The sequence below is a fragment of the Panthera leo genome, chromosome F2 (assembly GCF_018350215.1).
Source record: "Panthera leo isolate Ple1 chromosome F2, P.leo_Ple1_pat1.1, whole genome shotgun sequence".
NCBI classification, from domain to species: domain Eukaryota; kingdom Metazoa; phylum Chordata; class Mammalia; order Carnivora; family Felidae; genus Panthera; species Panthera leo.
Genome location: NC_056695.1, coordinates 6,520,837 through 6,536,343, shown reverse-complemented (window position 1 = coordinate 6,536,343; position 15,507 = coordinate 6,520,837). Strand labels below are relative to the sequence as shown.

Sequence of the window (15,507 nt, the reverse complement as noted above, 5' to 3'; positions counted from 1 at the left end):
AGTATCTTGGTAGGCAGAAAACTAAAAATCACTTCACTTGGACAAAATATATGTTAAAACTTCAGGTTCTTGGGTGCCTGGGTGGCTCGGTCGGTTAAGCGTCCGACTTCGGCTCAGGTCATGATCTCATAGTTCATGGGTTCGACCCCGCGTCAGGCTCTGTGCTGACAGCTCAGAGCCTGGAGCCTGCTTCGGATGCTGTGTCTCCCTCTCTCGGCCCCTCCCCAGCTTGCGTTCTGTCTCTCTGTCTCTCAAAAATAAACATTGAAGAAAAAAATTTTTTTTAAACTTCACGTTCTGCTTTTTTCCTCTTAAAGCCAAATGGTGTGCATGTGCGCCCCCCCCCCCCCATACTCACACAAAGGGCAAGAATAGAGTTTTATGTGTGGCACAAGGAAGCAATTAATTCCATCTGGAGAAATGAGAATACAGTAGTAGATGCAGAAGCAGACACGTATTGAATATTGAATGACAGATACCACCGAAAACTCTTTCGTACATGAACTAATGAAATTATACCCACATTCCATGGGATTTGTCCTATTACCACCATTTTATAGGTAGGAAGCTCATTCAAGGTCACGTGGCTTGTAAGTGGCTGAGTGTGATGGGCTGGCGCGAGAGCCTTTGTTCCTAACGCTCACGCTGTGTGTTACCGCCTTCCGTTCATGGCGGAGGAGTTAACAGTTGGTCTGAGACTTGGCAGCAGGTGAGCCAATGCAGACGGAGAAGAGAATGGGGAGAGAGCTGTGCAGTCAGTAGTCAGAGGTAGAGGTCTGGTTCTCAGGTGAAAGTAACTGTAGAAACTCTTAAGGTCACTGGTGATCCGAGCATTATTATTGTCATTATTAGTGGGTGATAAGATACAAAAGTAAAAATTTGGTGACGATTCTTTTAAGAAACGTTTCTGTATTGGGAGATAGATGCAGAGGTTGGTACAAAGTTTAGAGACTTTAAGGTGGGAAAGGATTGAGTATATTTAGAGGCTGAGGAGAGGAAACCAATCCGAGAGACCGAAGGTGTAGGAGAGGGGTCTGATGGACGACACATCACGTGGGAGGAATGGGATGTACATGTTGGCTGGGGCTGAGGGTCATGGACAGGAAGTTTTCCCGTCTCCTAGGCGAGAGAGGGGCAAGAATGGCTGTAAGTATAGTTCAGTTTTTGGGGTGAGATGTTGGCAGCTGGTGAATCTCTAAGTAATGGTCCATATATTTTCTCATACTGCTGAGAGTGAGGGAAGAGAGTGGGACAGGATAGCGGTGAGTGTGTGAGTGGCAGAGAGAACAGTCTAGAATTGCACGACGGCTTTGCAGGATTGTATGATTTTCTTTAGCAGTATTGAATTACCTTTGTCTGGGACTAGAGACGGTGATTTGTTGGCTTGATCGAAGCCTTATTTAGAAAAAAAATGGTTGAGTAATTTTTATACATGAGAGTAATAGGACAGTGTAAGTGACAGATAAGGAAGTGATATAATTTACTTTGTTTAATTGAAGGCAATAATTCAATCATCTGCCAATGTTGCCTTGACTGTATACTTTGAAAGTGATTTCGGGACTGGCATTTGGACTCCCTCATTATGTGTAATAGGCGTGAGTACAGTTTTAGAGCCAGGATCTTTAATATGCGCATTTATAATGTGAATCCGGAAGCTGTATGACAATGAAGAATCCATATTTGAAATGTATCATGTATTTCAATGTAGCATAGTAAATGGACAGGAAAATAGGCTTACAGTGAACCAAGAAATTTTTGTGTTGAGGGGCGCCTGGGTGACTCAGCTGATTAAGCGTCCCGCTTCGGCTCAGGTCATGATGTCACGGTCCGTGAGTTCGAGCCCCGCATCGGGCTCTGTGCTGACAGCTCAGAGCCCGGAGCCTGCTTCAGATTCTGTGTCTCCCTCTCTCTGACCCTCCCCTACTCATGCTCTGTCTCTGTCTGTCTCTCTCTCTCTCTCTCTCTCTCTCTCTCAAAAAAAAACAAAAGCCAAAAACCAAAAAAAACATTAAAAAAAAATTTTGTGCTGAGAGGAAGTTGATGATAAATGGAAGAGGAGAGAGTGCCCTAGGTTGCATTTTTATTCACTATATGTGGAAACCTTGCTTAGGCTATCCCTCTAAACAAGAAAAATGGAATTCATCTTTCAAAAAGGATTACTACCTGCTGACTAAATTGGAAAAATAACATTTTTTTCCCATTATGGAAGATTATTTTAGAACTGAAAATTCACATTTTTTTTTTTTTTTTTTTTTGGTCATTTCTGTTAATGTTTTGAGTTTTCAGGCAAATTGTATTAATGGATATATCGTGCTTTTGGGAAACTGTTCACTACTTTTAAAATCTAAGATAACATTTTCTTGATATCCTTTGGTACTTCCGCCAAATGTACTTATATCGTTGTGTTTTTGTGATCGAATGCCTGGAATTTCTTTGAAGTGTTAGGTTTTAATGGACTTTGTTTGAAAACACAGAGCCTAGTAGCAGCGTGTATATTAGGTTTTGTGAATTTCTATAACATCCGTGATTCTCTCCATTTTCTTTTTTATTAGCATGTTCTTTAAGGCTAGAGTCTGCAGTTTCCTCTGCTCTCTCTGTTCTTCTAGATGGGGGGCGGGAGGTTCATGGTAAAAATTTGGACAAGAACCCAGGCCGGGTGTTGCTATTAGCTTTACTAAAATGGAGGTGCCTGCATTGTTCCTGGGGGTATTATTCCTGTCTATTTCAAGTTCCAGATTTAACCTCAGTTTTTCTAGAACAGTGCTGTGGAACTGATAGCTGTTAGAAATGATAGAGCACCTTTTTCAAACGTTTCGACTTCTTATGTGCTGTATGGTGGTTGTTTTTTTGAAGTCCCCATTTATTGCATTTCTGTGCAATGCCTGGCTCTATGCTAAAGGCATTACTTAAGTTAGTCCTAACAACACTCCTTCGGGATGTGTGGGGTGTCATCCTCATTAAGGACAAAGGTATCGAGTATTGGGAAGGTTCAGTGACTTACGTCCGTTTAAGTACAGGCCCATCTCCGAGCGTAGAGTTTTATCTTTTTAACCTTATTCGACATTTCTACGGTTATGAAGAGCAGTATCGTCTCTACGGTGCCCCGTTCAGGGCTGAGTGAGACATCGCGAGATAACACTTACCAAACCATAACAAGGAAAGGGTTACTTCTTTCCTTGATTTCCCTGTGTGCTGAGTAATCTTGAGCTATGTAGGTTTAACCTGGCAGAGAAAAACAGCCTCATCTCTAGGAGGTAGAAAAGCAAAAACGAAGGTTGGTTTTTGAAGATATGTTAGGGACATTTGGATGTTCTGATGATAAGAACCTCTAGCTAAAAAAAAAAAAAATCCGGACTTTCCGTGTATGCACGATCCACGCCTTTAAGTGCTTGTCAACCTGAAACCTTGTCCTTCTGCTTGTGTAGAGTTCTCAGTACGTGCAGTGTGTCGCCGGGTGTCTGCAGCTGATGCTTCGGGTCAATGAGTACCGCTTTGCCTGGGTAGAAGCGGATGGGGTGAGCTGGTGAGTGCCCTTTTGCTTTTAACGAGTAACATTTAAAAGCTTCCCTCCTTGACATTTGCAAAGAAATTAATGCACTGAATCATCTAAAGGGAGTTTTTTGTTTTTTTTTTTAAGGCTGTTTAGCAGTGGATTATGCTAACCTTCATGGAAGTCCGTAACTCCTAAATGAAATGTTTCCCCTCTCCCTCACTTGGTCTGTGCTATTTGTAAGAGGTTAAGGACTCTTAAAAGCCTGATGCTTGACAGAACAAATTCTAGGTACTCAGAATAGGAAAAAAAAAAAAAAAAAAATTATAAAATATCTTGTGGTAAATGCAGGCAAAAATCAGCAAGAAAAGGTCTTATCCAGAAAAATGAATGTGACCCATTCTTTGTAATGCTGTGTAATTAGCCCATTCTCTGTGGGGTCCTAATTTGCAGGCTCAGAAACCTGGAGGGGCCGCCCTTTCAGGTTAGCAAATGTACTTATATGAGAACTCCCCCCAACACCAAAACAAACAATGCTCTTTTACTACCAGAAAGTCCATTTATTTATTCATTATGGGAGATCTCATGCTTTTTTTTTTTTTTTTCTTTAACGTTTATTTATTCTTGAGAGAGAGAGAGAGAGAGAGAGAGAGAGAATCCCAAGCAGGCTCCATTCTCCGCATGGAGCTCGATGCGGGACTCAGTCTCACGAACTGTGGGATCATGACCTGAGTGGAAATCAAGAGGGGGACACTTAACTGCCTGAGCCACCTGGTGCCCTAACAAATTAGTAATCTTATATTAACATGTAAAATTTCAATCTTTTTATACTTTTTTAGCCTTCAGTATGTCAGGAAAAACAGTCATCACAATTTGCCATGTGGACAATTTTCAAAAATATATATATTTGGTCATTTTATGGATAATTGGTAGACTTATGAATAAAGCAATAGTGAAAAACAACCATTTGAAATTCTGTAAGAATTTTTTCATGGTAAGTCTTTTTGTAGTAAGTGAATTTTGGTGCACCAACGTCGTAAAAGATGAAAGAAAACCATCACATATCCTTTTAGCAAAATGGAATGGTGCAGGCTCTTGTTGCAAAATATCGTTGGAGCCTTTCACGTTGAACAGCTAAATAGGTGAGAATACCCTATTTCCTTTCTTTGTCCTTAGAAATATATTTTCACTTATTGCCTCTTGAGTTTGAGAAAATGCATTTATGATACAGTCAGCTGAAAACTCACAGTTTGAGGTTTCACGTATGTGACCAATTTTATCATCGTTGTTAATAGAATGCCGTCTGTCTCTGCTTTCAACTTCTGATTCATCTAATAATTACGAGACGCCTTCCTCAGGTAACTGCCATTATGGATGGAAAATAAAAAGTTCTGAATTCTTTGAATTTGCAGTGTTCACACAGTGTCAGGAGACTCAGCGGAAGGACTCAAGGGACCCAGCATGTAGTCATTCTCACGGCTGGGATTTATTTTTAGAGACACAGTGGATCAGGCCGCGTCTGGAGGAATCCATGTTAGGCTTCCGTATGTTCTCTCCCCGCAGTAGTGGGGGGTCGCACGGCCTACTTTTTCCCCAGTGGTGAAAATGTAGCAACATTTGTGTGACGTTTCTGCCCAGGAACCCCTGTAGAGACTAAGCACCTGTGGTTTTCAAATTTTTTTTAATGTTTATGAGAGAGAGAGAGAGAGAGAGAGAGAGAGAGCGCGTGCACACAACAGAGCATGAGCTGTGGGGGGGAGGAGGGGGTCAGAGAGAGAGGGAGACACAGAATCCGAAGCAGGCTCCAGGCTCTGAGCTGTCAGCACATAGACGCGGGGCTCCAGCCCACAAACCACGAGATCATGACCTGAGCCGAAGTTGGACACTTACCGGACTGAGCCACCCAGGCACCCCAAGCACCCATGGCTTTTATTGGAGGTTTATCAGACACCCTCTGCCTACCACGCAGCAAAATTCCAGACTCCAGAATATATTGTTTAGGTGCAGTGAGCCATCTCTGTCATTTAGGGAGAGTTTTGTATCAGTGTAGGAAGTTGTTTACCACTAAAGTTCCTGGAAGCCAGCCGAAGGCTGACTGTGGACGCGGACTTTCCTAAGAATAGCAGTTTCAGGACTACGATGTTGCTTTTTTTATTGCGCAGAAACCTAAAGGTAGACTACGGAGACGGTATTTCCAGCCTTTTTACCTTCGTTACGAACGATGCAGTGCTCGCCTCAGCAGCACACATACTAACATAGGAGCGACACAGAGATCAGCTTGTCCCCTGTGCAGGGATGACATATAAAGTTGGAAGAAGGATGCAATATTCGGGGCAATGCAGTAGAAAGGATAATTTCGTTATTATTATATCATCTTCCTAGGTGATTGCATCATTCTCCGATTTTCTTTTTTTTTTTTAATTTTTTTAACGTTTATTTATTTTTGAGACAGAGACAGAGCATGAACGGGGGAGGATCAGAGAGAGAGGGAGACACAGAATCCGAAACAGGCTCCAGGCTCTGAGCTGTCAGCACAGAGCCCGACGCGGGGCTTGAACTCACAGACTGTGAGATCATGACCCAAGCTGAAGTCGGACACTCAACCGACTGAGCCACCCAGGCGCCCCTCTCCGATTTTCTTATATTTTAGTCTTTAATTTATTTTTAAGCATAGTTGGGAATAATGAATGTATAATGATGCAATAATATTTAGGATAATAAAATACTGTAATTGTTCAAATTATGGGCAACATAAAAGCACTGAGATCCCGTAAGCGCATCTTAGGTTTATGAATGGATCCAACAGACCTGTATAGTGATTGAAGAATAAATTGAATTTCATTCTGTTACATACAAAATAGATTTTTTTGTTCCCTGGAAGATCTGGAAAACAGAATAAAAGTCGTGAAACAGCAACTTCTACACATAGTTAGAATTGCTCAGAAAATAAACCCAAATACCGAAGTTAACCAAATGTGGCTGTTCTAATTACTGCAGTATTTCGGAGGACAGTAAGCAGTGTTATTAACTGTTTCCGTTAGCAACAAGCACAGGGACACATACAGTGTAGAATACTCTGTGTTCAGCATGTCCAGTTTGACATACTAATGACTGCTAATTAGATTTAAAGTAATCAAAAATAATAGAGACCTTTAGGTTGAGAGCGGGCGTTAATCAAGGTATAACATGTTAACTTGCTGATAGTGTAGCAATCTAAAAAAGTCATTTAATCTTTTCACCTTTAAAGAAACAAACCATGTACTTTCTACTTGTCCATTTCTTTTGTTTAGAATTGAAAGGTTTCTTTGTTTCTTTTCTTGTTTTTGGAATTCCTCAGATCACAATTAGGAGTCATGTGAGGAGAAAACCTCAAGTATAGCCTTTCTGGAAGAACGAACCATAAGAGACTCTTAATTATAGGGGACAAACTGAGGGTTGCTGTAGGGGAGGTGGGTGGGGGTTGGGCTAGATGGGTGGTGGGTGTTCAGGAGGGCACTTGTGCTGGGCGCTGTGTGTTACCTATAATTGATGAATCATTACATTTTACTTCTGAAACCAGTATTACTCTATATGTTAACTATTTAAATAAAAAGTTGAAACAAAACAGAACTCCAGAACATTTTTTTCTATATAATTTTTTTTTATTTTTTTGTTAAAAAGCCTATTATGTGAATGATACAACACTATTTCTGGCTATTTATATTCCTATGTAAGACCAAAAATATACTTTGCATTATCTTGCATATTGACTTCACTAGAAAGTCTGAAGGTTACTATTGATTTTTTAAATACTGGAGCTAAAAGAGGGCTTTTCTAGGACAATTGCCTCCACAGATTCAACTGGAGTTGAAGTATTTTGTAAGTGTAAAGTAGTATATAAGAAAGAATGACATAAAGGAAGGTAATTTTTATTTTTTTTTACTTTTTTAGGATTAAAAAAAATTTTTTTTAATTAAAAATTTTTTTAACATTTATTTTTGAGAGACAGAGACAGAGCGTGAGTGGGGGAGGGGCAGAGAGAGAGGGAGACACAGAATCTGAAGCAGGTTCCAGCCTCGGAGCTGTCAGCACAGAGCCCAACGCGGGGCTCGAACTCACGGACCGAGAGATCATGAGCTGAAGTCGGACGCTCAGCTGACTGAGCCACCCAGGCACCCCTAAGATTTTTTTTTTTTAAACATCAGAACATTATTAGGTGATGCTGTGTGATAAGGTGTGAGGTGCTCGTGGGAGTAAAGAGCATCAGCCAGCTAAAAGTGCACAAGTCAGCCAGTAAATCAGCTGTTCGGTCTCCCTAGCCCTGCACTGGCTTGATTTGTTTTTTAAGCCTTAATTGAAAACACAGGATACTAAATAATAATTTTGGCCTCATGGACCTTGGCCTTCTATTTTGGATTTGACAGTAATTTGTATTTTTTGGACTCTCTGCGTAATGGTGCACTGTATATTATAGGGAATACAAAGAAACGTATGTGGTCTCTTTCCTTAAAAAAAAATTATAATCTAGTTGGAAAATATTAAATAGCAAACCAAGGTAGCATTTAGGATCCTATAGCATCATTGAGTAACTTTTTCAGTGACTTTAAAAATAATATTAAGCTCCTCGGTTTGAGAGGGGTAGTTGAGAGATGGGGATTTGTACCTATCCATTCTTCAGGCCTCTGCTCAAGGGAGAATCCTTCCCTTGAATCCACTCTGGGAATCCTGCCTCCCCACTGGACTCTGAGCTCCTTGAAAGCATGGGTAGGGTCTGTTTTTGCCCCCCATTATGTCTCCCACGCCTTGCACTGTACCTGCCACGTAGATTTTCAACAGATGTTTGTGAAATTACTGTATTCAGGTTTATCTTGGGCCTTTGTGTCCTTGGAGTCCCCTTAGCATGCTCTTGGACCTCCGTTGTCTTTGGAGTTAGGGTTCCCTGCCCCTAAGGGAAACCCTTCCTTACTCTGGTAAATAGGAACTTTATTTTGCTTCATTGGAGTTCTTTTGGTGGTTACTATTTGGATGTAGAAGACTTACTTATTTCTTCAACACAATCATATACAGTGTAGACACATGTTGAATTCTGAAATTTCTCTGCAGCATTCATCATTGTTGATTGCTCCTTCCTTTGAAAGCTTTCTGTCTTTATTTCAGCGACAATGCGAGCTGTTTTTAAGCCCTCTGGTCACTTACAATTTTTTTTTTTTTTGAGATAATTTAATATCAAGAACTTGTTAATTAGTTACAAACTTGTTAACTAGGTTTCTGAAAACAAATAAAAGAACTCTCAAGTGTCAGAGACAGTGGAAGGTACAGACACAACCCCTAAAGTTGGGGAACAGATAAGAGATTGGAATTCCTAAAATTTATATGCTTCAAGGAGTCTGTGTAAACTGAAGTTTAAACCAGGGCTTATGTCCCTGAGCGCAGAGGAAGGGCCTCATAGGTCAGGGACCTAAATGGCTGGTGTTGGTATCGCTGAGGGTGTGCAGTGAGGCTGTGCGGCCAGCGCTGTTGCAAAAGGAATTCAGCCGGTGCCACGGAAAAAAAAAACGGCTGCCGCTGCCCCGGTGAAGAAATGTAGCTGGAGTGTTACCCCCCCGGGAGCAGGGAGCCAACAGGACAAAGCCTCTTCTTCCTCTGTCCTGGCGGTCAGCCCCTAGCGGCTCTTGCTGGCAGACCCAGCTGGCAAAGCAGAACTGTGGCTTCAGGTTCCAGCCACAGCGTCACGGAGCAAAGTGTGGAAGGCTTCCTTTCATCAGTGGAATAATCAGAGGGCCAAAGGAAGCCGGGTACTGGGGTACTGATGGGATAAAATGACTTATTTTACGTAAGATATTTTATGTGATGTATACCACTGACATCAGTATTAAACAAAAGCAAGTCTTAAATAACAACTCAAAGTAGAAAAGATGTGAGGGATAAATCACGCATGAGAAAATGAAGGGCAGTTCAGCGAATTTCTAACTGTATAGGAATCATAAAGATGGGAAAATGGCACAAATACAAGCCTTCCACTAAGCTAGCAGTTGTAGATTGTAAAGTCAGATTTTAAACATTTATTTATTTATTTTAATCGACTTTTTGGAGCACTTTTATGTTTACAGAAAAATTGAAAGTGCAGAATTTTCTTATCTACCTGCCCCATAGTTTTCACCGTTAAGAACGTCTTACATTAGTATGGTACGTTTCCTTCAGTTGACGAGCCGATATTAATATACTCTTATTAACTAAGGTCCCTGTTTACATTACGGTTCAGTCTTTGTGCTGTACGTTCGGTAGGTTTTCCTCTTCACCCCTTAAGGAGTTCCCCTTAACCCCTCTGGTCATTTTTTAATGATCTAATCTGGTAGTTTCTCTTCTTTCTTGTTTAAATGTAGGCATTTCCTGTGGAAATTTCCTTAGTTGTTTTCCTCGATGTAATCTCTTTCATTTCCATATAGCTTTCCCAATTTCCTTATCAGTAAAATGGGAGGTTGAATTAGAAGCTTCTGAGGTTTGGGGCACCTGGATGGCTCAGTTGGTTAAGCTTATCAGACTCTTGATTTCGGCTCAGGTCATGATCTCACGGTTTGTGAATTTGAGCCCCTCATCGGGCTCTGTGGTGACAGTGTGGAGCCTGCTTGGGATTCTCGTTCTCTCCCTTTCTTTTCACCCCTCCCCTATTCACACCTCACTCTCAAAATAAATAAACTTAAGAAAAAAAAAAAGAAGCTTCTGAAGTTTTACCCCCAATTGGCTGTGTCCTATTCAGGCTCATGACCGTTTTTTTTCCCAAAATCATCCTGTTTTCTCTGTATGAGTCTCTTAAATATTTTTAAAGCTAAAAATGAACCTCTTGGTTATCCAGACTCAAAATCTTGGTATACCTTATGACTTCACCAAGATGTACAGCTATTTGTGTTACCAAGTCCTTTTGATTTTAACTTCTTTAATGTCTGTCCGTCGGTTTTACCATTTCCTCTGCTGTATTATTGCAAATTTATGTTTCATTTCTTATTGCTTTCCAGCAGCGAGTGCTGCTGAATGCTGAAATCTTCAGAAAAAAATTTTTTTTTTTTTTAATTTTCGAGAGAGTGAGTGTGTGCAAGCAGGGGAGAGGAACAGAGAGAGAGAGAGAGAGAGAGAGAGAGAAAATCCCAAGCAGGATCCAATCCCGAGCCTGATGTGGGGCATGATCCTGCAACCCGGGGGTTGTTACCTGAGCCGAAATCAAGAGTTGGACACTCAACTGACTGAACCACTGAGGTGCTCCGGAAATCTCGTGACCTTAGGGAAGACTTAAGTGAGGCTGTGCTGGAAGTGTCCGTCTATAAGTAGGCGCCTAACTTGCTTGTTATTTCTGGCAGAAAAGAAAACGAGGCCATAATTCAGAAGGACTTGTTCCATTAGTGCAAAAAAGAGAATAGGCGATTATTTCTTCTCTCTTGTTGCACTGTTGCAGTAAATGTTTTCTTAATATGTGTTCCTTTTCAGCATAATGGGAGTTTTGAGTAACAAGTGTGGCTTTCAACTCCAGTATCAAATGATTTTTTCAATATGGCTCCTGGCATTCAGTCCCCAAATGTGTGAACACCTGCGGCGCTATAATATCATTCCTGTCCTGTCTGATATCCTTCAAGAATCTGTCAAAGAGAAGGTGACAAGAATCATTCTCGCAGCATTCCGTGTAAGTGTTTTGTGGGGTTTTTTTTTTTATGGTGTGTGTGTGTGTGTGTGTGTGTGTGTGTGTGTGTGTACGTGTGAGGCATTTTCCCTGTGGAGTATATATTTGAGGGCTTTTAGCAGGTGGGAAAAAACTGATTGTTCTCTGTGTAGTTATCAAACTATGGGTGTTGGTGAACATAGAGGCAAACCTCACTAATGTATATATATTGTGGGATTGAGGCAAAGCCATATAATAGGATGGGGTTGGGGAGAAGCCATTTAAATGGATACAATATATGAGATATAAAAAGCTCGTGGGAAATGTAATTGTATGATGTTCATGTGGACGAAATCCTCTTTGGTTGCAGTGTGTTCCAAGAGACCGTTGAGGAAGTTTTTTTCTCTTAAAGGGCCCTTATTTTAGTATAGAGTTGTAGTTCAGATTCTGGATATAATTATATATATATGTATATAAAACTCCCTTGAACAGATGAGGGAGTTGAGAACGAGATGGGGAGCTGAGCCAGACTCTGAAAGCTAGGTCTTCTGGCGGCCAGGCAACTTAACACTGAAATAACGTATTGTTAATTGCTTGCCCAGACCCAGTGCATTTGCTGTCGTAGTTGTGTGTTGATTATTTTGTTGGTCACCTTAGGATTTGTTGGGCTTCTGAGGGATAGCTTGGCCAGGCCTAGCGTCTTTTAAGGATGCCACTGGAGAGTAATAATAATGGGCTGTTCAGAGACTGCTTACTCTGGGCCATGCATCATTCTAAGACTTTCCATTTGTTAGCTCATTTAGTGCTTCCTACTGCCCTGGAACATGGCGATTATAGTTTTTATTGTTAGTATGTTGGTCTTCTCATTTTACAAATGGGGATACTGAGACAGAGAAGGCACATTGCTGGTGGACATGCAAATCCAAATTAGCTTCGCGATCTGCTTTTAACTAATATTTGCTCTTATGTTTTCCTTAAATAAACAACAACAAACCAAAAATAAAAAAGGAGTACAGATGTATTACATACACTTAAAAATAGCATACACATTACATTTGCCAAACATAGTTACTAACATCTTTCAGATTTTTCTAAGCACACAGAGAGAAATACATAATTAGGTGTGTAATTTTGTTTTATATTTAAAAATAAAATGGCATCGTATTATAAATATTGTTCTGTGACTTTATTCTTGACCATCTGTGATGAATATGTGTTCATTTTCATACACATGGTTCTCCAGTAACTTTTAATGTCTGTATTCTGTGTTGATGTAAAGTGGTTTCTTTAACCAGTGTCCTATCGACGGGCATTTGAGGTGCTTCCAGTTTCTTTTACGTGTCTGTCCACTTCTGTTGGATATAGTTCATTTTTTTTGTTTTAAACGTTTATTTTTGAGAGACAGCGAGGGGCAGACAGAGAGAATCCCAAGCAGACTCCACACGGCCAGTACAGAGTCTGGTGCAGGGCTTGAACCCACAAACCCAGGTCACGTGAGATCATGACTGGAGCTGAAATCAAGAGTCAGATGTTGAACCAACTGAGTCATGAGTCACCCAGAGGTCCCTCTGTTGGATATATAGCTCTCTAGGTGGAATTACTGAATCTAATAATAAACGTTTACAGTCTTGATAGGTAACATCAAATCACCTTTCATAAATTTGCAAGTTTACATTTCCATCAACTGTATCTTGAGGGTGCCTGTTTTTCCATTCTTCCACTGGCATTTAATATGATCTTTCTTTTCATTGTTACCAAAGATGAGGTGAAAAGTGAAATCATTTAAAGTTTGTATTTTGTTAACAATGAAGCTGAGCATTGTTTAATACTTTTTATTAGTTATTGATCTTCCTCCTATAAATTGCTTACTGATAGCATTGGTCACCTTTAAAATTTTTAAACCTGATGTGTAGTAACCCTTTTCTAGGTGTTTGTAGTTAATAATAATAATAACTAATGTTTATCGAGAGCTTATTTTGTATCAGGGGCTGTTCTAATTGCTTTCAGTGTGTTGCTCATTTAATCTCCCAAGAACTCCATGCAGTGGGCGTTAGGCCACAAGTGGTTAAGGAATTTGCCAGAAAAGCTAGGACGCGGCAGAGCGGGACTTCAGTCTCAGGCAGTAGGACTCATGCTCTTAACCGTCGTGCTAACCTGTCTTTGATGCTGAGGATAATAAATGTTACAAGTTATTGGGTGATTTGCATGCGTTGACTTATTTAATCTTCATTATTATCCAATTATTTTATTACATGTGAGGAAACCAAGGCTTAGCAAGTAAGTAAGCCTCAGTTAGTAAGCATTACGATTGGAATTCCAGCGAGTGCTGTCTGGCTCCAGAGTCACTAACCACTCTGTCATCTCCTTTTTCTCTTTCTTGGCGCATTTTCTCAGGAATCTTTAGCATTAAAAGAAAGGGAAACCACAAAAAGGAGAACTGTAGGTCCCACGAGAGAGGAATTGTTTCCCTATTTGAAAATACATTCTTTAAAAAAAAAAATTTTTTTTTTTAACATTTATTTATTTTTGACAGAGCACGAGCAGGGGAGGGGCAGAGGGTGGGGGAGACACAGAATCCGAAGCAGGTTTCAGGCTCCGAGCTGTCAGCACAGAGCCCGACGCGGGGCTCGAACTCACGAACTGTGAGATCGTGACCTGAGCCGAAGTCGAACGCTTAACCGACTGAGCCACCCAGGCGCCCCCAGAATACATTCTTTTTAATGTAGGAACTGTTCTGTGGCCCTTGAGAATTTACTCTTAAGAAACGGGAATGTGGTGCCTCACATTGGCTGTGCCATTAGGTTTTCTAGCAAACTGTTTATGTGAGTGGTCACGTCCAGATACGGTAATAATTCTTCAGTCAGAGCAGGTTGTATTAATGAGACTCTACTTTGAGGTGTTTTAGTAGCTGAGTTGAATGTACCTTTTCTGCTGCTTGAGTGTTTCATCATCCATATTCTTATTTCTCTAGTAAAGATGAAAAATTCTAGAATTAGGATCTTCCAACAGTCTTCTGTTGGAGGTGGAGGGTGAGAACAGGAGGTTTTAGGAGAAGCTTCAGAGAGGAGAAGGCTTGAAGAGATTTTGGAAGGATGCCTAGGAGTGTTTTAGTACAAAGCTGGAAAGAGGTTGATAAATGTTAACAAATAAAGAAACTGACTTCTGGAATTGTCAGTAATTTGTTCTTGTAGGTTGATTATTGCCCCCTGCTCCCACCCTGAAGTGAATGTTAAAGGAATAAATGGAGTACGTAAGTCTGGCTCTTTTTTTTTTCTTTTTTCTTTTTTCTTTTCCTGTGTGAGAGAGTGTGCTTAAGCTGGGGAGGGGCAGAGGGAGAGGGAAAGGAAGCATCTTAAGCAGGCTTCATGCCCAGTGTGGAGCCCCACGCTGGGCTCGATCTCACAAGTGTGAGTGAGATCATGACCTGAGCCGAAATCAAGAGTCGGTGGCTTGACCTCCTGAGCCACGCAGGCTCTCACAGTCTGGCTCTCGAAGATACGATCCTGGTTTGTGGCCACCGGCTCTCCGAAAGGACAGACCTGCTCTGTAAAACGGAGCGTTTGCTCTGCTGCTCTGTAGTACCCTTCTAGGCACCGGCCTGGTGGGGCCAGCACAGACCCTTCGGCCCCTGTCACTGACTCACCCTAACGTGTGTTCATACTCTGGGGGCGTCAGCCACCAAAGCCCAGGGCCTCTGAACGAGACTCCTTGAGATCTGCTTGTGCTACTTTATTGTGCGCTGTGCCTCCTTGGATGGACGTGAGGCAGGGCTGGCTGCTCTTTTAAATTCTGTTCATTTTGGTCGAATATGAATTACATCCTTTCAACTCAATATATTTATTTTTTGGAAAGCTTAAAGCTCCTCCTATTTGATTTGTCTTTGTTTTGATCTTCTCCCTCGTTTTTCCTTCTTCTAGTTCTGCTGTAGTTACAGGAATCTTTGTTTTATTAAACTTCCCTATTCCAAATTAAGCACCTGCCATGTAATAAGCAAATGGAAAAAATTTGATCTTTTTCCTGTTTATAAAAATAATACGGTGTTATGGTTAAAAAAGATGCTATGGAAAAATATTAAGAAAAAAGTGTAAATTAAACATAGTTTCACTCTCAGATATGGAAGCCTCTTGTTAATACCCGTAACTTACGACCTTTGTTCCCTTCCCACATCGGGGAGCAACCCTGGATGCATTGCAGTGGGCACCCAAAACCCGAATGGTTGGAGGGGCCCGGATTCTCCTCTCTTCACGGTTTGGGCAGATCGCGCTTGGCACCAATTTCTGCAGAGAGTGCGTGCACTCAGGTTGGTGGTAGTGTGTGTGCCCAGCATGCACAGTGGAGGCCGAGTTTGCTGGGCCGTCGGGCCGGCCTCTCTGCCTTTGGGAAGTTCGCT

At 41.2% G+C, this 15,507-nt stretch overlaps 1 protein-coding gene and 1 non-coding gene across 4 annotated transcripts in view; both read left to right on the top strand.

Annotated features, from left to right (window-relative positions):
* The window catches only part of ATP6V1H (ATPase H+ transporting V1 subunit H), a 110,467-nt gene that overhangs the window by 33,324 nt on the left and 61,636 nt on the right, over nucleotides 1-15,507 (top strand). For all 3 annotated transcript variants that reach the window (XM_042924203.1, XM_042924202.1, XM_042924201.1), the window contains 2 exons: nucleotides 3,426-3,523; nucleotides 10,949-11,141. In XM_042924203.1, the coding sequence (XP_042780137.1) occupies nucleotides 3,426-3,523; nucleotides 10,949-11,141 (291 nt within the window). The remainder of the gene's footprint in view (nucleotides 1-3,425; nucleotides 3,524-10,948; nucleotides 11,142-15,507) is intronic.
* On the top strand, nucleotides 5,717-5,820 carry LOC122211364. Its single transcript, XR_006198660.1, has one exon. It is a non-coding gene; the product is annotated as a U6 spliceosomal RNA (small nuclear RNA).